Consider the following 22,284-nt stretch of genomic DNA (forward strand, 5'->3'; position numbering starts at 1 on the left):
TTGATGCAAAGAAAAACCAAACAGCAGCTTTTACACTAAGCATCTTGCAAAAGTAACTGCAAATTAGATCGCTGCTAGTGTAATCACTAAAAGAAAATACCCTGAACCCCCTTCTCTTCTTTATGTAAGTTTCAAATACATAATAGCACCTCTTCAAGTCACAAATCATTAACTGTGCCAGGAATGTGAAAAGGCAGCTACAACACCTTGCAGTTTGCCAAGCTTAGGTACATCCTTGGTTGTTTTTCCTCAAGTGTCAAGTCATTTTTCATGTAAGTATAACTGTGTACTGAACAGTTATCTGCTTTAGATAGTTTAAGAAAGAAAGTGTCACACCCCTCACATTTATTTTTTGATTGAATCACAAATGTGACAAACATCCTACATGGCAATCAGAATATTTCGTAAATACATACTATACCAAAAATTACCTCAAATGCATGTCATTGTTTATAGTTTTTAACTTTTACAAATATTTAGCACATAAATGTTGTTGACTTACTGTTCTTAGAATTAAAAATGTTATTCTCTGACAGTTTTGACTTGCAGTGCCAACCTTAAAGTACAGCTACTAATATCTTAGTCATTAGTCTAACTTTATGATTGGTCCAACAAATATGCTCAAACCTTACATATACGATTTGAGAAGGAAAAAGAAAGCAACATTTGTGCCCCAATTACTATTCTACCAAATTCCTTGTGACAGGTCACAACTACTCTCAGCCCAGATCACATTTACAGTACAGTTTCACATTACAGTAGCCAAAATAAACTTGCTGCTTTCAAAATGGAAGGAACTCAACCCTGCTTCCTCTCTCCCGTTCTTCACTACCAACTCTCCCTCCTGCAGCACTTCTCAAAATATTCTGATGCGCACCCGACAAGGAGATAAACCAGCTCAACTTCTTAATGCACTAAATTATATTTACTTCACTTTACCAGGGCTATCTTTATATTATTTTAGCAACTGAAGTCAGTTTCCTGTGGGATCAGAAACTTACAGTTAGTGCAACACAAGAGGCGGGGAAAACAAACCTCCGCCTTCAGAAGAGAGCAATTACTTTGACTTACAACATCTCAGGAAAGTTTCAGCAAGAACATTCACAGACAATTACATATGTACTCTCTAAAAAGCAGCATCTAGGGTGTAGCATGCAATTGAAATCAGAAGAGGACCCTGGCAGAGCAAAGTCCAAAAAGGCCTAGAATACCAGCTTATGTAAAAGTAACCTTCCACATTCAACCAGACATGAAATAACACTGTACATTTCTGATGCTTAACCTTCCAAATTATTGTTCTTAAGTAACAATACTAAGTAAGATCAAATCTTAATGCACTGCTGCACGTATCAATTTTGTAAGAGTCTATATTACCATAGTGGTGGTGCAAATCTTTTGAGGCAGCCAAACCATTTTATATTGTAAAAAGTGTTTCCATCTAAGAGTCTGATGATAATAATGTCATGACAGTCATACCATTCCCTTCACCTCTTCTGAAAGAGCACAATCTAAATTTGGCTATGCTTTCAAGAAATTAATCCTAAAACCAAGATCAACACTTTGCCTGTTACTTAAGTTTACCAAGCAGCTGTAACTCAGGGAATTCAAATAATACATCAGTTATGGCTTCCCAGTAACTAAACCACCTATTCCTGTTTGAGGTGGGCTACCTGCACTTTTGCTAAGTACATTAGGAAGAGTTTAAAGCACACCAAAGTAAATCACTTAAGATAAAAAAAGTACTGTATTATGTGCACAAAATTGCAGATTCTCTATTTAAGAACAAATCTGTCAATCCCTTCTTTTCTCTAACTAGGAGCAGCAATGCAGATCACACATAAGTAACAGCAGAGAAGTTTGTGCTCAGGCTGCCTTCCTCTACACAAGAGGACAGGTACTCTCCCAGCATGCCTGTGGACGTAGCAGAGGGGGTTTAGGTCGTGCAATATCACTTTAACATGAACATTTGCATTATCAGGAGCTCTCTCTCCCTCCCTGTGCATGGCTGCTGCACACGTGTGGGGCCAAGACACCAGCTCCACATCCCTGCTGGCTCCCTGCACAGCCACACCACACCCTACGCCAGCTCCTTCCAGCAACATCTGCTTGAGATTTTTAACAGATTTGCTCATCAGTAAATGCAAGAGGGGGGTGGTGCTTGCCAGAGCAGCAGCCACATATCCATAGATCACTTGCACAGTACCGTAAACTGATGTGCAGATTAAAAAGGTATGCTCTTGCTAGCTATTTTTTCCACATAAATTCAGAGAGTGAAAACAATGCAGGCAATGCAAAGTACACAACTTAAATTTTCAGTTCAGGTACGGCCTAAAGTAAGTAACATTTAAATAACAGAGACAGGCACTGAATGTATTATTAAGGGAAAACAAAGTCATGTAAAGAACGAGATCATCCTTTCTTCCCCCAAAGCTGACTCTACACACAGACTCACTGAAGCTTCAAATTAACTTTTCTCAGGTGCGCTACTGGTTTCAAAGATGTCACAGACAGAAAACTTACTACATGACACTTCTAAACCCTCATATTCAGAATACCCTCTATTTAACCAAATTCATTACATCCCATCTTCAGGAGGAGAGCAAAGACCACATTAACATTGTGTCAATGACCACTTCAAAAATTACACCTTACTGTATGCTAAGACTTAAATGGTTTAGCTGACAAGAATTTTCTTAGTACAAGGTAAAAACAAAGTCAAAGCTTTGAGATAAATCCTGTCTGTGAAGGTTAGTTCATGTATGGAAAGCCATTTCTGTAAGGTGAAAGACTCCCCTTCTCCTTCCCAGAGCAGCAAGTTAAACTGCTCCTGTGAGGTTTCATAACAGCCAAGAAAGGCTATCTGTCATGGTTACACCCACTTCCTAACCCAATATAAAATTAAGACATATACTAAGAATTTACTAAGATTAACTTATCTGTGAAACTGTGTCAAACTTCCTTCACAAAGCACAAAGTTTTCAACCCTGAAAGAGGTGGATAATTGACAAAATATACCTAACACCCATTGCAACAGAAGCTGGACACCTCTTTTTCAAATACTAAGGCCATTAATTATTTACATCCCAAATACCCTATGGAGTTGTTTCTCAAACTGCAGGCCATACAGAGTTTTTCTCCCATTCATATTCAGTTTGCAGAGAACAAATGGCTTGGGGAAAAAATTCCAAGTTACCTGTCCTCCTTAATAAACTTACTAGAAAAACCTTAATTATCTCAGTTCATCCTAAACAAAAGCTCAGCCTAGTATCCATTTCAAGAGATAAATCCTAATACAACTACAAAATTAAGTACGACCTTGTCCTCTGTGAACTCTCTTCAGCGTCACCAGCTCCCAGACATCTGAGTAAAGAAGTCAACACTGTTTCAGCTTATTCGAGAGAGGACTAATAATTACCATCAAAGTGCAATATTAACCTACATTTTCAAAAACACTAGTTAAGAAATATTTTCAAGTGATGAGCAGATGTGCTCAGGAGTCCTCTGATTATTTGTAGTTCTACAGCTACTTTCTCCTCTTTTCTTTGAAGTGTTTTGCCATTCTCACAGTTGCTGCGTGAATAAGTGTGATAACAAATTACAAAGAAAACCTAATAAGAACTGTAGAACAGAATGACAGAAAATGCACCAAACCAAACTGGAAAAAAGTACTTCCTCACATTTTTTTGACTACTTAAGAGCAGAGCAACACTTCAGGAGAAGCATGGTTTCCAAAAACCACTGCCTTTACACATTTATATTGGTTATTAAGCACAATGTATCAAATACTCGATTACGAAATTCAACAGCGTCCTGCATCCTGAACACAGAGGGACTGCAGCAATAAATGCCTTGGGTTTTAAGTGATTACACCTTAGAAGCAGAACACAAATCCATTACTTAAAGCATACAATACAGAAATACGATCCCAAAATCTGATTTTGAGAATCAACTATCATTCAGAATACCGACAGAAAAAAACCCTGACTGACCTGGCTGCAGCACAGACTCAAAAAAGCCTATAAAGTGAGAGAGAAAAGAAACATTACAGAGACACAAGATGTTCCAAGATCCTAACTTCCATGTGTATGAGAATTTATTAAGCTATCTAGATCTTGATCAACATTGACAGAATATTAATAAGCAGTAATGCTACTGATAAAATTTAACTGGCATTTCCAGCACATATGTGTGTGCCTCAACCCTATTTATGAATCATTCTGATTTCACTGCATTACAAGTTCTGATACACAGCTACTGCACTTTCAATAAAATTACATTTATGAAGTCAAAATTTCTGACTTGCAGCTCAGATCAAGGAGTCACTTGATTTTTTAGAATAGTCACTACTTAACAGCACTGCTGCAGCTTTCTCCATATATTAATTACCACCCATTTTGAAGCTTCCCATATCAAAAAGTAGGTGTAAGACCTGCTGCTGTGGTAAGAAGAAAAAAAATTTAAAAAAAACTGAGAAAGCATTATGAAGAGTGGAAGGGACTTGTATTTTATATAAATATGTCAACAGAAGATGTAACATTAAAGAAAAAACAGATGCGCTCTCTCACTTGGAGCAAAGTGTGATAATTACATGCTAAATGTTTTCTAAGGGCCTATCAACATAAAAAGAAAAAAACAAAAAAAAAAAAAAAAAACCCACTGGGGTCCTTTCAAGTTCAAAGGCCTACTCCAGATCATATTCCAAACTCCAAAAGATCTTACTCCAAACCAAAACAGTGCAAGCAATAAGTCCTAGTACAGCATCATCTCTCAGTTTACCACTCTAAAAGAAGATGGTCTATGCCAAATTAGAATGCAGTATCTATGGAGAAAGCAAATCAATTCTGTAGGGATGGCCAGGCCTCCTAGGAAGTAGGATTCTGCAAAATGCATCAGGCTAAGGGAAAAAAAAACCACAGTCTACACTAACATACTTCAGGTTTTAGATCTGTTTTATCTTTTCCCTGTGTAAACATACAGACTATGTAGTTAGGCAGAAATTCTGTCTTCAAAACCACCTATTTTCCTCATTGTACACACTCAAACCTCACCTACTCTAAGAGGCATCTCAGCAAAGACTGCTCTAGAAAAAGTGACCTAACTACAAACAACTGTGAAGTGACCTGGACCCTGACCTACTGGTAGTATCAGAACCAAGAGAGTATAACCAAGAGCTTATGCTTTTTAAGACTTAAAAATACTTAAATATTGTTCAGAATCATTAAATATTATCTTTAGTGTAAAAACACTTTAGGTTTCTATCCAGTGATGATTAAACATCACGATTTATTCACACATAAATTTGTGAGAAATTAAAGATGAAGTTTTTAAGAATTCCTGTATAAAAGAGCAGAAGTAAAATTTGCAAGCTATTACACATACCATTAGCGATTGCTATAGAAGAAATATTTGAAAGCCACATAGATCTGTCAAATAAACGTCAAGCAGTGAAGAAAATTTGGTTCATGGATTCATTTTCTCTCAAAGCACTCCAGTTTCTCCCCAGCCTGCAATTTCTCTCCCCCAGTCCTACATAAAGTTAGCTGCGTGGTTTCCAGGCTGGCAGCTGTCATCCCCATCTCAGCCAAGCCGCACACCATCAGTGATTTGGAGACCGGGCCTCCTTTTGTATCGAACACCCGGTGCGTGAGCAGGGGAAGGCAGCGCACACCGGCGCTGCGTGTGACAGCGCTGCCGCCTTTATCCCCGCTCCCGTCATTCTCTCTCTCACACACCGCGATCCCCCATCCGCATTGTCTGCCTCGCTCCATCCCTGATTAATATGGACACGTTCTCGTTCCTACGCCCGGCATCCCCGGGAACCCGCTTCCTCGGGCAGGGAACCCCCTTCCTCGGCCGGACGCCGGGATTTCCCTGGCCGACCGAGCCCCCGCCGGGCCCGCGGCGAAAGTCGCGGCCCCCCAACTCCGCGCCGGGCGAAGCCGGCGGCGGCGGCTGCCGGGAGAGGCCGCTCGGAGCGCGACGCGCCGGGACCCGGCGGAACCGCGGCCCGGCGGGGGGGGGGGGGTCGGGCCGGCCCCGCTGCCCCGGGGCCCCTCCCCTCGCCCCCGGGGGGCCCCTCCCCTCCGCCCCCCCTCACCGGTCGTTGAGCTGGTCCTCGGTGCCCGGCAGCGGGTGCACCACGAAGTGGATCGAGGTCATGTTCCGCGCCGGTGCCCCCCCCGGCGGCGGCGGGAGGCGGGCGGGCGGGGGCCGGGCACACAATGGGGGCGGCGGGGGAGGGGGCTCTCAGCCTCCGTCCCTCCCCCGGGGTGGTTCGGGGCCGCCCGGCGGAGTCTAGGGCTCTCGGCGGCCGCGGCGCTGCGGGCGCGGGGCGGGGCGGAACGGCCACAACGGCGCCGCTCGGAGCTGGGCCCGCGCCGCGCTCACGCACGCGCCGCCATCTTGGCTTCCAGCGGGCCCTTCTCCCTCCCCCCTCCCCCGCCCTCCGTGCGCCGCGACAGGGAAGGGGCGGGGCTCGACAGGCGCGCGCGGCGGCGCGCGTGCAAGCCTCGTGCTGACTGGCGCGCGCGGCTCCCTCCCCTGCCACTAAGCGCGCCACCGATTGGCTCGGTGAGTCGCCCTCGCGGCGGGCCGCGATGACGTCATTGCGCAAGAGGGACGTAAAGCACCACGTGCCCCCCCCCTCTTTCCTTCCCCCCCCTGGCCGCAGAACGGCTCCCCGGCGGGCGGTGCGCGCGGCTTTCCCTGAGGCGCAGGGCGGGAGCGGAGCCGCTTCCTTTGGGCTGGAGCGGCCCCGGGGAGGAAGCGGGGGTGGGGGCGTGTGGGGCCGCACTGTGCTGGTCTCCAGGGGTGCCTTGTGGGGCGGGACAGGGATTTCCCCCGATGCCCGCAGGTGTTTCAAGCCCAGCGCCCGTCGGCACTCGCTCTCCGCGGCCGGTGCTGGCTCTGTCCTTTCAAATTGCGTTTCTTGTTGCATTTCTAGTCAGTCTTCCCTGCAGCAGCCGGGATTTTTCACCATTTTTCAGGGAGGTTCCCAGAATCATTAGGGACCTCTGGAGATCAGCCAGTCCAACCCCTCTGCCAAGGCAGGGTCATCTGGAGCAGGTGACACAGGAACGTGTCCAGGTGGGTTTGGAATGTCTCCAGAGAGGGAGCGACATCCCTGGGCAGCCCCTTCCAGTGCTCTGCCACTCTCTGCCTAAAGCAGCTCTACCTTATGTTGAGGTGGAACTTGTATTTCACTTGTATTTCTGGCCTTTAGTCCTCGTCCTATCGCTAGGCACTAGCAAAAGGAGTCTGGCACCATCCTCTTGACACATTCCTTTAAGATATTTATATCTTTGGTGCGGTCCCCCTTCAGTCTTCTCTAGACTAACCAGTAGGTTGGTGGTAAATAAGAATAAAAAGAGCTACCACGCTGTGAAACTCCCGGTGCCTCTGCCTTGCATGCCTTCCCTCTGGACAGGGTTCAACTGAACTGTTCCACACCTTGCCAATGGAGCTGTTTTGAACAAATTAACATCTCAATGTACCGAAGGTTGAGTAGCAAAGTCAATAAAACAGCCATTTGTTTCTATAGAAACTAAACACCTTAGCAGGGATTGTACCAAGCATTGATTTGGTGATTTTTTTTTTTTTTTTTAACTGGAATTTACTGCTTTGCAGCCTGCTGTTGCTTGTTTTCAGGAAATCAGAAATTTGGAAAACTGACTCGGAATTTTTTAGCGTGTGAGGAATGATGGTAATCACATGACAGTGGTGCCAAAAAAAGCTCTAGAACCTAGTTCAGTGAGTTAGAATTGATTTCTGTGTCTGTATAATCATAAACACTAAAAATCTCAGTTTGTTTCCCCACTTTCAGACCTTAAGAAACTTTGTAACTTCCCATCTTCCACTCCACTTTCTTCCTAGGCTCTTTTTTCAGTCCAGCTGAAAGGAGCTAATCCAAGAATAGGCTGATGCAGCTGCTTGCTGCCCAGAGATTTGGGGAGTTTGTGAAGGTTTTTTTCCAAACGATCATTAACATGAGGAAATGTCATTGAGAGAAGAAATACTCAATTGATGCATTCCAGATTTCTTAGATGAAGTTTCCCCATATGTTCTGTTCTCAGGTGGCAGTGATACTCAAATGACTTCAAGAATACAAATAAGTAATTTAGCTTATCCAGGGAGGGAAATACTAACAGGTTTCTGGAAATCTACAAGGCATGGAATAGCACTCATTCTGGTTGGTAGTGAGACAGTGCAGTAGCTGTGCTTTTAAAAACTAGTAGGTCTATGTTTTCCTTTTTACATTTTTTTTCCTGTTAGGACAGAGCGTGGAGTTTATTTATTTTTTTAGTTTTGTGTTTGACTGTACCTAAGTTAGTTAGGTTTTTCTGCCTTTTTCTCAAAATCAGTCTTTATGCTTTCCCTGAAAATATTTGTGGTGTTTATCACAGTGATTCTCGTGAGCTATGTTGACCTCAGTTATTTTATCAGAGTCACTTGCATGTTTTGATAAGCACCTGAAAAGCCTTCCTTCTCAGTTTGATTTTTTTTCTTAGACAAAAAAAAAAAATATATTTCCCTTTGGCAGTCATTTCTCTTTTCCATTGAACCATAGGAAAATGGGTCACATGAATTCCTGTGGAGCCCTTCTGAATGCTGTCAAAAATTTTTGGTAGGTTTTAGGAAGTTCCAGGTAATTATATTTGGTTTTCTATTCAAGATGTAGCTCTCCAAAGCGTTTACATTTCCAAATGCAATGACTTGTTAATTGGAATGCTTCAAGGGAATGGGTATAAGGAAGAGATTTCCATTGCTCTCTCCCTTCAACCATTAACAAACAGTCTTTAAAAGTTAATGGGTTATGGAAACCTGCTAGATACAGGAAAAGAAGCTGGGAAAGCCCTAAGGGGGTGCACATCTGTTAGGCCTCAGCATTCTGCTGCTGGCCATTTCCAAGCAGTCCTTTTCTGTAGCTTTATTTAGGTTGTGTCTAAACCCCAGTTTTAGCCATTGCTTGTGGCTTTGCCAATGCAAACACTCAGCATGACCAAAAATTATAAAAAAGATTAAAATGGATTCCACTGGAACTTGTATTTAGAGCCAGAATAAACTTGAGTAGTGCAAGTGTCAGCTCTTGTTCACAGGAAGAGTTTACACTGCTGTCTAAAATGGCAACTAAGCATAGGTGAGAGGACACAAAGCCAAGTGCTCAGCTGATGGTGTTATTCTGACAGGAGTTTGGAATATGGAGAATGTTCCAGCTCAGGGATGTGAGGCTGTGTCTCACTGGTTGACTTTTGCATTACCCAGAAGTGGCAAGCATTGAACTGCTTTGGCCACTTGATTTTGGAAGATAATTACAGCTTGATGGCCCTTTGATTATCTGAATTTGACTTCAAATAGAATTGCTTTCTGATTGCAGAACTACTCATTCTTGTAACTTGTGGTTTTTATGAACTTCAAAATAGAATATTTGTATGAAGTTCTCTCGATTGCCCTGGTCTTGGATGTGAGCATCCAATACTGAAATTATATTTTAAATTCATGTTTGTCAAGTCATGAAAAAATCCTTAAGAACCAAAACAGATTTTTTTCTTTACAAAATATATCTTTAAGTCAACACTGTATGTCTTGGCCTAAGAAGTTTGGCTGCCTACATTGCACAGCTCCTCCATGTGTAGATAGTGCTATTTTCAGGTGTACAGGTAAAGCAGCAGCTTCCTCATGAAGGTGCAGCTATAAATACACCAACACCCAACCAGCAGAACAAGTTTCTTGCTGATGGATTTTCTGTGCAAGAGTTTTGTCAGCTTGGAAATACCATACAAAATAACTCCTGTGGGATCACTGCTGTCACATCTGAAATTCAGTTGTGATGAGAGTCAGTGCTTCTTGAAGGTTTCAGACTGGTAGAAGCACACATTTTGGCAAGGATCTCTGGAGGTCATCTTATCCAGCCTCCTGCTGCACAAATGTTCAGTTCTAGTGGATCAGGAACTTTCACATCAGAAAAAGCTTCTGAATAACATTCCCTGACAGATTTATTCCCAGCTTCTTGCTACACAGCAGCTGCAGGTCTGGTGGATTACACAGAAGTCTGTTCATTCTGAGGGGAGGGGACCTGCTAAAGATGGGAGGGCTGGGGTTAGAGACTGCAACGGACTTTGCTCTGTAAACAGTGGAGCAGATGCCAGCAGGTGTACCACAGGCTGATGGCTGTGGCTGATGGGACATGCAGAAGTCAGGGAAGAGGCCCTGAGTAGAAGTAAAGGCTTCAGGCAGTGAAGGAGAGCTCCAGAGCACACTTTCCAGGCTGTTAACTCCAGATGTCAACAGAGATGACATCAGGCTGGCACTGGCACCATAAGATTGTATTTTGCTCTGGAAGAAATGAGGCCAGCATTCCTAGAAATGTCAGGCAAGAGTGCTGTGCAGAAAACTGCAGTTTCTAGATTGTTCCCGAGGCTGAAAAGAAGTTCCTATAATGAGCAGCAAAGTACATGGCAAGGTTTCCATCACCTTGTGTCACAGACTGAAGCAAGGTAGTTCTTTCATAGCAGAGTTGATGAAAACTCATTTTCCATGGAACTTTTCAACACTGGGATTTTCACTGTCTAATAGTGCCACATCATTTCTCTCTGCCCTGGGATTCTTGAGCAGCTAAAAAAAGTTGAGTTCTGCTTTGATCTTTATCTTTCCCCTAGCTGGAGGACTAGGTGGTTCTCCTGCTGCCTCTCCAATGCTTAGGTCAATTAAGCTAGCAGAGACCTCTGAGACCAGAAATTTGTGTCAAAATTTGGCTGATACTCCGATATTCAGAAGTAAATATGGTGAACTTTGACACACAACTTGGTCTGAAATAAATATGTAGTTTAAAATCAGGCAATTCTGGAGGTGCCAGATTTTCCTTCTCCTCCCTAGTCTGATCTACTTAGCATTTCCTCTCTTCAGCTCTGCAGTGAAGGACACCTCTGCAGTGACAGAAATTAGGATTCTGCAAGAAATTTAACCTCCAAGAAAGCTGGAGAGGGACTTTTTACAAAGGCACATATAATGGCTTTACACTGGAAGAGGGGAGATTTAGGTGAAAGATAAGGTAGAAATTATTCAATGTGAAGGTGGTGATGCACTAGAGCAGGCTGCCTGGAGAAGCTGTGAATGTCTCATCCCTGGAAGCATTCAAGGTTGGATGGGGCTTTGAGCAACGTGGTCTAGTGGAAGGTATCTCTGCCCACAGCAGGGAAGTTGGAACTAGATGTTCTTTAACATCCCTTCCAACCCAAATAACTCAAGGAACCTATGATCTGTTTCCCTTTTTTTACAGTATGATTTGCTTTTTTTGTTTAGGGGTGTTGGCACAACTTGTCTGGGATCAAAGTAAGGTCTCTGCCCAATGTTCAGTGGAGTTTGTAGATCCACCAGAACCTGGCAGTCTGAGATTTTGACACTCAGTTGACATTGCTTCTCACCATGGTTGTAGCCCCATAGTTGTGTCTTTCTCTTCCAGCTCCTGCAGAGACACTTCTGAACATCTATTCCTTCTGACTGGGCATCCAGGACATCTCTTCTTGTCCAGGCCCCACCACAAAGTTTACATGATCATTTCCTTATGTGTAGACCAGACCTGTCTGCTGACAAATGAGTGTGACAAGAGGAACTCACCAGGCACCCTGGGCACTGTGCAGGAGCTGAGGGAGGAGAGGCTGTGGGCAGCCCCTTGTTTGACTTTGACTGTCCCTGTAAGGTGGCATGGGCACAGCTGGCATGCACAGTGTACATGGTGGATGTTATCTCTGAGACTTTGTGTCACTTGGGCAGGCAGCTGTAAAACAGTATTGTGTTCTTTTGTATCAGAGCAGCTTCCTTTAAGTTCCTGGTAAGGAAAGACAGAATTTGTTTGAACTTTGGCAACTTTAAGGTGGGCATTTGTTCCTAGGGGGTTGTCTGAGTTCCCTAGGGAATTGCCTTCTCCTTATCTGTCTGCAGGCTGTCAAGGGAGTCCAGATGATTAACCAGGAAATAAAAAGGGTTGTTTTTTTTTTCCTGTTAGTTTCATTTGATTGAGTTAGCTACTCTTGTCTTAACGATATTTACCTTCAAAGATGGCAGTTTTGAAAAAAAAAAAATCATCATTATAAAATGTGTGGGTGAAATGCATTCACAGCAGTAGTTCTGTGTGGCCTTAATTCAGGTATTGCCTTCTGAAATTATTGCAGAGTAAATTTGTTTCTGGCAGGGAAAGGAGTGGAGACCTTCCAGGTCAAAAGCAAGTGAATTATTCCATGGACTCTAGTGGGGCCAGGATTTACCTTTCAGCATACATACTTTCAGCCATACAGACTTTTTAGCTGCTCTTCCTCTGTCATTAAATAGCCATTTGTCATGGATGGCTATTTATAATACAGGAAGAAATAGTAGATAGTTCTTGGGTTTTAATTCCTCTTGGAAAAAAAAATTTAAAATTTAACATTTCCAGAGAAGTTCAGTGTAGCACAAAGCAGTGGGTGCCAAGTCCCCAGCCACCCCCCTTTTGAGGATGGTTTTGTTGGCCAGCTCTAACTGTTCCTCATGGACCGAACATCCACAGCTTTCCCAGAGATAACAAGGCACTTTGGGAGCAGAGCTTCCCATTTGGTTTTACCCCAAAGGAGGCCACGTTGTGTGTTCTCAGGCTGCTCCACAACATCAAACAGAAGAGGTGAGAGGAAGATGAGTTGTGAGCCCAAACTGCTGATTTGAACAATAGCACAGGCACACAGACAGAAAACCAACATGCTTGTGAAATAGCTCCAAAGCAGCCTCCCTTTACAGCTGACACTTGAAGCCAACCAGAGGCTGTGTCACTTGAGAAGTGGCTTATAAACAGCGGCTGTTCAGGAGAAATTTGGCCTGGCAAAATGAATGTACACAGAGGCTACAAATCCACCATCCCTTCTGAAATATCTCTTCCATATTTCAGCCGTTGGAGCTTCCCATCAGGAAGTGCAGGCAAAGTGTCAAATACAGCCCATTCCCTTTAAACGATGGGTTTTGCTTCTAGGGATGATTGCACCTTCTAAAAATCTTATGAGCTTTTTTGTTTTCCCCCTTTCAATCTCTAAGGACATTCACATAGAACAGGATGGTTGTTTTTTACTGTTCTTCCATGTCCCTATAGCATCTTCCCTAAATGAGAACAGTAGGTCTGGCAACCAGTCACAGAAGTGATTAAATGTCAAAAAAAGTAGATGTTAAATTCATGTGAAGAGAGGCAGCTCTAACATTTGGGAGTCCCACAAAACTTAAAACAAGGATTTTTATGGTGATGATGCTTCAGTACTGAAAGGCAAAAAAAAAAAATTGCAGTGGAGACAGTGGTCAATAGGAAATGCAGCACACACAGACTGTGCTAGGAACTGCTTTGGCAGTTAACATTTAGCTTTATTGAAACCAATGGAGGAAAAAAATATGAATAAATAGTGTGGAAGGTTTTTCTTCCATTGCAGTTAAGAGGAAAGGGACACATTAACTGATGGCTGAACATTTTATTGTGAATAACAGCAATTGCAACATTATTGCATATGCCTGCATATGTTCTGGCCAGCATATTTCTATAGACAGGAAGGTAGTTGATGCAAGACTGCAGGCAGATTTGCACATTCAGAGTTACTTGCTACTAACTGAACATACAGGTAGTTTCACTTGCCTTTTGCTGTGAACTGAGACTTTAATTATCAGGGCTTAAATATTTAATACTGTTTATATACTTCGTCTGTTTTTTTAGCAAAAGTGTCAAGCAAAAGGTTTAGGTATTGCAAAATGGGAAAGGAGAAGAAATATGACCCTAAGTCATCTTTGAAACATTTTCATGAAAACTGTAATGCCACTAGAATCTGAAGGAGGGCAGTCAGTATATTATCACTTGCAGGAAACATCAAAGTTTGAATTTGGGTTACGAGCACTGGGCAAAAGAAAAACTGAGCTAAATAAGCCAGGTATAAACTTGTTAGCATTTGGCAGATCTGTTCACTCATGATTACGTACTTACACTTGGCCTTTACCCCCGTACACTTTGTACAACCTACCTAGACTCAGCTAAATTTGCCTGAAGTTTTCCCTGTCACCATGCCTTCCAGCTGGCAGGGGAACTCCTTGGCTGCTCCTCTGGGCAGAATGCCTGCTGGGGCACACTGCTGGGGCAGAGTTGATGTCCATTGGGAAATGTCTTCTTGTGTCACCTGGCTTTTGGGACTACAGAGGCAAAAGCACAAATACATTGGTTCGGGATGTGCCATTTAGAAATGCTGTTCAATTTTAACGCACAAGCCACAGGCTTTTGCCTGAGGAATGTACAGAAGTTTATAGTGTGTAAGGCACTAGGGCAGGAGTTCAAATAGGCTTCAGTCATAATGACAGGCAATCTATCCATTTGGCTTTCTATTTCCTAGGATTTGTTCTGCTGTTCTGATAAGCTATGATTTAAAACACACTGAAGTGCCAGTGCAGACTAACAGCCCTTTTTCCTACACTGAAACACATCACGGGGAGTAGAAGACACTGTACTTTGTATCTGTCTCCCAGGGTGAGGGAGAGAATAACTGAGAGGGATGGGGCTCTGCCCACAAAGACCACCACACAGGCTGTCAGCTGAATTTGGAGAGGGAATCAGATCCAGAAAACAGATACCTGAATTTAGGTGTCTAATCTCCCACACTAGGCAGTGGAGACTTAGTTATGGCAGTCAATGGAGCTGGGAATGTGATTCATCTGAGGAAATGCAGGTATCCATCCCCTGTTAAGCTGAATTCCTCCTGGTAGTAGGAGGTGTGACATGGAGCTCATCTGTGTCGACACCTCTGAGTACACAGCTACAGTCTGGAAGCCCATCCCTGATAAGGATGCGCTGATGACAGGGATTCGGTCTCCAGCTGCTGCGTTGTTTCTGCAGTTTGATGAGAGGGGTGGGCTGGAACCCCCCTGCAAAGGATGGAGCTGCAGAGCCCTCTGGAGAGCCAGAGAGTCTGTGTGTAGGCAAGCTTCATCCCCTCTGTGAAGGGTGGGTGAGCACATTAGACCTTATTTAGGAAGTCAAAATGGCACTCAAGGCTGTGCAATAAAGAAACAACATCTCTCTGTTAAAATCATTTTTACAGCCTCTATTGTCGAGTTCAGACAAATAGACTTAACCAAACCTTCTTAGCATATGAAACATTAGTATCTACCACTTAAGTCTGAACCTATGTTTTAGATTTTATTTTCCAGACAAAAGAGTAATTTAAAATTATGCAAATGAGCTGCCAAAGCAAGGCATTATGCAGATTTGTGAGGCAGGCAGCAGAGTGTTAACCCTTGGTGCTGCAGCTTGCTGCAGAGGGAGTGTTGCTGCAGCAGCTCTGCGTGAATTCCTTCCAGCCCTTGTGCTCTTTAATTACAACACTCCTGTGGCAGGGCCTGAGGTGTGAGGCTCAACCCCTGCACACCCCCAGTGCCAAGTGGGTTTAGGTGGATGGATGGAAGAGCTGTTTTTGCTGCATTGTTCACCTCACGGTCCTGCCCAGCACAAGCTGTACACAAATCTGGTCTGGGCATCTCAGAAAAGACAAGTGTTGTAACTGTCATCTGTGGTTTCATACGGGTTGTTTCCAGAATATTTGAAGTGACTGTCATGGGAGAAATATTAAATTGCTTTTCAAATGCCAGCACTGCAGTAACACTTTAAAAACAATTGACACTGTCAGCTATAAGTCCTCTAGCTTGCTGGCCTGGCTTGTATACACAAGATGCACTAGCAGCCTTGACTTTCTGTAGAGGAAAGCTATTAAAAGAACTCCATGTTGTGCTAATTTGTGGGTTCAATAGCTCATTATCCCACCCAGCTATAAAGGTGGTGGGAATAACTCTCAGTCAGGAACAGATGGGTTTGGATAGAAATCCAAGGTCTGATCTGCTCTGGAAGTTTGCCCTGGTCTCTGCAACTGATGCAAACAGCTGACATAGCCACACACTGGTGCAAGCACTATTGCTGAGCAACAAATCCAATGTTTTATAGCAGTAAAGTTTGGCAAATGGCAAGAGCAGGCAAATCCTCAACATGCACGAGGATGTAAGTGCAGCTGATCTCTAGTGGAGGTGCCCGATGATGGGTTACAATAGTGGCAGCCAAGCCCAGGGAAAGAGGGAGAGAGTTCACATCAGGCAGTTTTGGAAGGCCTGGGTTTGTGCCTCAGTCATGCTCATGTGGGATGCCATGCCCTGTGAATATTGGATTTGTTCAGCATCAGGCAGCGGTAAATCCTGGTAAGGGCAGGATTCACCCCTGGCTTCAGGGTGGGGATTCACTCTGGCTTCAGTATGGGGGGACTTGAATCCACATTTCCTCCTGCACCCCAGTTCATAGAATGTTACAATAGAATCATACAATCATAGTTATTCATGGCTCTTTGAGAGAGCTTACAGAGCAGTGCAGGTTTCAAGGAAAACACCAGAATATGTATTTCTGTAGTGAATTACTTCAGGAACAAACAATGTCTCAGCGCTGCTCCAGGACACAGAAGTAATCTGGGTTTCTCTCTTGCACCCTCTTACACCCAAACCCTTTAAAGTTTTCTCCACTCACCAAATTGCTCCCTTACTTTCTTTCTAGTTAAAGGTGTCATTTCAAGCTGCCTGTCAGAAGCAGTCTGTCTCAGCCAGCAATACTGAATAAACCCTTCAATATGTTCAAACCTGGATGCTATTGGTGAATTTACAGGCTTAAAAGCTATTGCCATTTTCAAACTGGATACACATGTGTGCACACAAAGGTTATCTCAGTTTAGCTACTTTGGGTTTGCTTGTCCTTAAGAGCATTTCTTGCTCAAAAATGTGATGTCTCTCATGTATTTGGAAGAGTTGTCCAAAGCACATGATCAACATCTGTTGGTTTTGATGTGCCAGAGGAGCTATGTAAGAGATGCAGAGATCAGAGAATACATTGCTGTTGTATATATTTTTTTTTAATTTGGATTTTTCTGTTTTGAATTTGGAGTTTTTCTGTTGCTCAGCAATTTAAGCAGTGGGCTGACAGTCTGGTTAGTAAAAAAAAAAAAAAAGCATGAAACCCACTTACATTGGTTCAGGTTTTGTTAGTTTTGGAGGAAAAGAATATAAGGATAGAAAGCTGAAAAGGATATAAATCAGACAATGTTGCTATACTGCCAATGCCTGACCAGCTTAAAAGAACTAAACTAGTTTAAATAGGCAGAAACACTGTTTCATGATGGCAAACAACAAAACTGAGCACCAAGACCATGGAAGGAAGTTGCTACAAAACTTATATGGTGCTCTGGAAAAGTTTTGCAGCACAGGCACCCATAAGAGAATTGTCACCTGCCAGCCTGGGCATTTCCTAAAAACAGAGGTGTAAAATTGTAGTACACCTTGATTTCTATAAATGCAGCACCAGGAAATGCCTTACAGCTCATTTTAAGTCAGTGCAGCTTCAGGGGACTGTAAGCTGTTCCCAGAGCCATCTCTGAAGACTCAACACTAAGGTCTTGTCTACAGTAACGCTGAAGCCCTGGCTTCTGTGTCTAGACAAGGTCTGCCCAGACTGCACTCATCTTAATTAGGTTCTTAGCAAAGATCTTTGCTTCTGTGAGCTCTAACCTTGCCCATGCTGAGATTTCAATAAGGTAAACTGTAAGCTAGACTAGCCCTCTGCAGGCATAGCCACGGAGTCGCTTTACTTTTGCACTGACCTGCATGGTGGCTTTGCCAGCAGAGATTTCCTGCAGGCATGCTGCCACCTCAGGTGGGTTCTCTGCATGGGGATGCTTCAGAAAGCTGAGCTGCATCAATCAAAAATGTTACAAATGCAGGTCCACAGTGTCAGCCTGCACATGTTAAAACCCCAATTTTGGCACCAAGTAGTTGTAATTGTGATAATATCTTAATGATGGTATCTTAATCCTTTTAATACTTGATTTCTTTTTTATATGTACTTCAAGCCCATTTTTATGAGGAAACCTGTAGGTAAAAGATTGGGGAATCAAAGGGACCAGGTTTTTTTTTCATCATGAAGTCATATGTCAGTGCAGCTCATGACTGGAATTAAGACAGGCAATGTCTATCAGGGGTTGCTAAGGATTGCTTGTCTACACGCTTCCTTGGTAGCATCTTGCAAAAATGGGTGATGTGAGGTACAGTGATGGAGGAATGGCTGCTGTGAACACAATGGCCAAAGCTGTGAAATTTCTAGTCGGTGAAATTCCCTTTGTGTGGGAACCCCCTGAAGGTGTGTCACCAGCAAACTCCTATCGTTCATTCTGCACTCCTCCCTGCCCACCTGGTGAAACGACCCATCATGCTACAGGGCATTAGCACTTAAAAGGTGGACAAGGGGATTTCCTGCTTCTTCAAAGATGAACAATAAATTAAGAGAAATAAGAAATACACGTAAAACCTTAGGATACTTCTTTAAAGAAAGATTCCTTTTATAACAACAGGGTTCATTCCACAACAAAGAAGGCACACCAGAGAAGATGTGATGCTGATATGCAATACTGATACATGAAGTATGGCTCTTATAGGATCTTCCATTCTGGTCTATCTAGTCTGTTGACACATGAAAAAGATCCAGATCTTCAGTTTAATTTAAAAACCAAACCTCTTAGGAAATACTTTTTTACACAGCATATAATTAATGTATGGAATCAGCACACAATATTCCTGACAGGTATAGGCTAGCTCTGCACTTGATGGTCTAGCAGCATTTTGAGCTGTGTCCCTGTGAGATGCTGTGGAGGATGGCTCAAAAGCAGTGTGTAAGGCCAGGAACTCAGCTGTTAATTTAAAGGAAAGCCTTTAGTTTCTGGAGCAAGAAAGCTGCAGAGCTACAGTAACATCTGGAGCTTTCTTGGTTCAAAGAAAGTTTTTCTGCATTTCAGAAAGGATTATGTGCATACACAGAAAGCAGTTCCAGTGGTGTTACTGGAGCAAGGTCACATCCAAAGACTCTCAGATTCCACACTTGGTGACTCAGAAAGTAGCACCCACATCACATGTTTTTACAGCAGTGACATCCACACCTGAGGGAGTTCCCTGCACCTTCCTTATGGCAGGCAAGGAAAACGAGGACCCAACGGACTCAGCTGGATAGCTGCTGATGGGAATAGCCATGTCCTTGCAGCACCCCTCTCCTTTGTCAGCTGCAGAGAAAATTTAGAGGGAAGTGGATGTGTTTGCTAGCGGTTTGAAGAGGTTTGAAGAGGGTGAAGCCCGTCAAAGTGCCTGCTGACTGCAGCTGGGGAGCCTTCTGCTTTCCCTGCTCTGAAGGCAGAGCCACCCCAGATGGGGTGCTGGGAGATGCAGGTTCCACTTGGGGCTGGGTGACTGAAGCAGGCACCCCTTGCAGCTGTGCTGTCCATCCTGTCCCTTTGGTAGGCACAGCTGCCCCGAAGCAAGGATGTGCTGCTCCTGTGAATCATCCCCTCAGCCATACAAGTTAATGTGTCACTACATCTCTTGGTCTCTGTGCTCACCACAGCCATGGGCCTAAGACTGGTGCAGAGCTGGCAGGACCTGGGCAGGTCTTTCTCAAATGCAGGACAGCTGAGTAGTGAGGAGAAACAGGAAAGGCAAGTCCAAAGGCTGGTGTGACACAAAGGAAAAAGGTGATGTAGTAACACTGAGTGAGCAGGCACAGCCCCTTGCAGCCTACTGGTGTCCTCTGGAGCCCTCCCATCAGGATATGCTATGGCAGCACTGTGTCTCCAGCTGTAAATGAGAGGGGTCTTCCCCAAAGAATATAGCACAGGCAGGACTGTTAGAGGCAGGATTCTGGAGCAGAACTAAGCCTTGCTCATCACCACAGCATCCTTGTGCACAGGTAATTGCCTCTTCCAAAGCAGCAGCCCTCAGACCTCAGCCTCGGAGGTGCAAAGCATCTGGGCCATCTCAGAGATCAGTGCTTCTGAAATACGGTGTGATTGTTACGGTTCATCAAAGCACAGGTTTAACTTTAAACTCCTCAGTCATACAAGTAGTTACTGTCTGACCCTGTCTCACACCCTAACAGTGTTGCCAAAGGAGGAGGGAAAGAATTGAAATTTTACACCGTGGCATATGGAGTGATTCAGAATTCTTCTAAAACGGAGATGGTGAGAATGTTTTTGTCAGGTCTTTGATCCCTTTCAAAAATAGAACCCCCTGGATGTGATTAGAGAGGGCTCATGCTGTGAGCTGGAGTTTTTGTAATCACTGCTGACTGGAAGTGGCTGTCAGTCTGATTTGTGCATTTTTCCAGTCTGTTTTATAATACAATCAAATTGTTGTTCCTACATTGTAAGACACACTTCACAAGTTTCTTGGGAGAGGACACCAAGCTCCAAGGCTAATTCATTTTTCCTCTCAAAAAAGAACTTTTCCATTTTTTCTTCTTAAACTATTTAATTTTATAATTACTCACAGAGGCTGAAAATTGATTCAATAAGTCTTGGGTAATCTCCAGGTGTTATCCAGATTGGAAACTAGCAATTGAAAAGAGAAAAAATATAGAAGAAAAGACAAATTTGTTTCAAAATTGAGGAACTTCTTATTTCATGGTACTTAAGTGGTTAAGCAACTCTTGTAGAGTGGCACATCAGGATGTATTTCCAGGTAGATGTTCACATCCCTGCAAGTGGCCCTAAACCACTGCAGAAACAAGATAACAGAAGCCCTTGGATTTTAGCCACCAGCCTTATTGATTTCTGCTCTGAGGGTACTGTAGATAAAACCTCTGAGACCCTAGGATAGATTTACAGAAGAAAGTAAGGCTGGCACGCCTCCTGTTTCACCATGCTTAGTGCCATGAGGTAGGACCTGTAAGCTCACAGCTCATTTTTCTGGGCCACTGCTGTTGCTGCACCTTGCCAAGGAGATGCTCAGTGCAAACAAGAACTGCTAATCCTCCATTAAACAGGGAAGAATGAAAAGGAAAGCAAATTAGGATTCGGTTTTCTTGTCATTAGACAAGCCCATGCCTTGTTCCATCTGTGTGGAGAAAAGCTGTCACAGAAATGATGGGAGACTGCTGGTGGTACCTGTCTGCCAAAGGAAGACACTGCTAGTAGCCTGGAGTGTACAACTGATGTTTATGATTGGTATAAATTTAATTGGTTAACTCATTTCTTATTAAAGCTGACTTTTTTTTTCTTCCTAGCAGAACAGTCAAGAGTGGAAATGTTTCACATAATCAATGATTTCACTGAAGCTTTGACAGCATTATCAAGTACTTTTAATACTTTTTGATTTTATATGAATCCCATAAAACATCCAAACACCAGGATGTAAACAAAAGACTTCAAGAAGCTTAGTTTTGATATTTCTATCACATTCCAAATTTGGAGTGAAAGGAGATGTGAAATAATCAGCTCTCCCAAGAAAATGTGACACCTCACACAGCTCTGACCATTCTTGCATAAGTCTCAAGGATCTCTGTTGATGGACAAGTCTCCTCCTGCTCTCAGTGATGCTGCAAATCATCCAGCACACCTGTCACAAAGGGAATTCTCATTCCCATCCTACTGGATGCTCAGGGTCACCTTCCAGGGCAGCAGCACCAATTGCCAATACCATCTTTTGGGAGAGTATTTTCTGAAGCACACTGATGGAAAGGCAAAGGTCTTCTGTTACTGCTCAAGTAAGCTGGACACATCTCTGACAAGTGGGTAGGCCTTACCTTCATCTTTTAGAAGAGAAAAGAAAAGGCACATGCAAACTGTTTTCTTTTGAAGAGAACATAGATGTAGAAGAAATGAGAGAGTTCTTGTTAAAAGAGAGCTCTCTCACATTGCACTAGTGTCTTAGGTTGCAATGCAAGATGTAACTGAAAGTATGTATTCTATTACCATCTGTTAAAACCAGGTAGGGCAGTGCTCTTTGTCTTCCCCACCATCCTCCCTCCAGGGGGATATCTTCTGTTAATGGGCCATTGAGTGTCACTGCATGACTGATAAAATCACATCATCCCATTGTGAGATGCTCTGCCCAGGGGGAAGAGCCAAGCATTCCTACCTGGATATAACCTGAGATTTAGAACACCACCATCAGCCTTTTCCACTGGATTCCCAGAGGAATCTGGACCAGGGGTCTGCACCACCACTGGACTTTCAGAGGAGAACTGTACCCTGATTCTGCAGGATCCCTGCTTCAACAGAACCACATTTGTCACTGCAGGAGGACTACAGCCACCATTTAATGGGACTGCTACCAACACCTTGACCAGGTTATATTCTGACTCTGTCAGTAGGGGTTTTTTTGTTTGGTTGTTTTTTTGTACTACTGCCTTTTTATTTTAATTTTCCTAGTAAAGAACTGTTATTCCTTTTCCCA

General features: G+C 43.5%; 1 protein-coding gene and 1 long non-coding RNA gene across 9 annotated transcripts in view; one reads left to right on the forward strand and one right to left on the reverse strand.

The window, feature by feature from the left end:
* The window catches only part of UBR5 (ubiquitin protein ligase E3 component n-recognin 5), an 86,571-nt gene extending 80,357 nt beyond the window's left edge, over nucleotides 1-6,214 (reverse strand). For all 8 annotated transcript variants that reach the window (XM_059864960.1, XM_059864942.1, XM_059864915.1 and 5 more), the window contains exon 1: nucleotides 6,098-6,214. In XM_059864960.1, coding sequence (XP_059720943.1) covers nucleotides 6,098-6,159 — 62 coding nt within the window. In that variant the 5' untranslated portion in view covers nucleotides 6,160-6,214. The remainder of the gene's footprint in view (nucleotides 1-6,097) is intronic.
* A 431-nt stretch (nucleotides 6,215-6,645) lies between these two features.
* On the forward strand, nucleotides 6,646-22,284 carry LOC132336959 (uncharacterized). Its single transcript, XR_009489041.1, has 2 exons — nucleotides 6,646-7,086; nucleotides 21,116-22,284. It is a non-coding gene; the product is annotated as an uncharacterized LOC132336959 (long non-coding RNA).

Source organism: Haemorhous mexicanus, chromosome 1 (assembly GCF_027477595.1).
Source record: "Haemorhous mexicanus isolate bHaeMex1 chromosome 1, bHaeMex1.pri, whole genome shotgun sequence".
Taxonomy (NCBI): Eukaryota; Metazoa; Chordata; class Aves; order Passeriformes; family Fringillidae; genus Haemorhous; species Haemorhous mexicanus.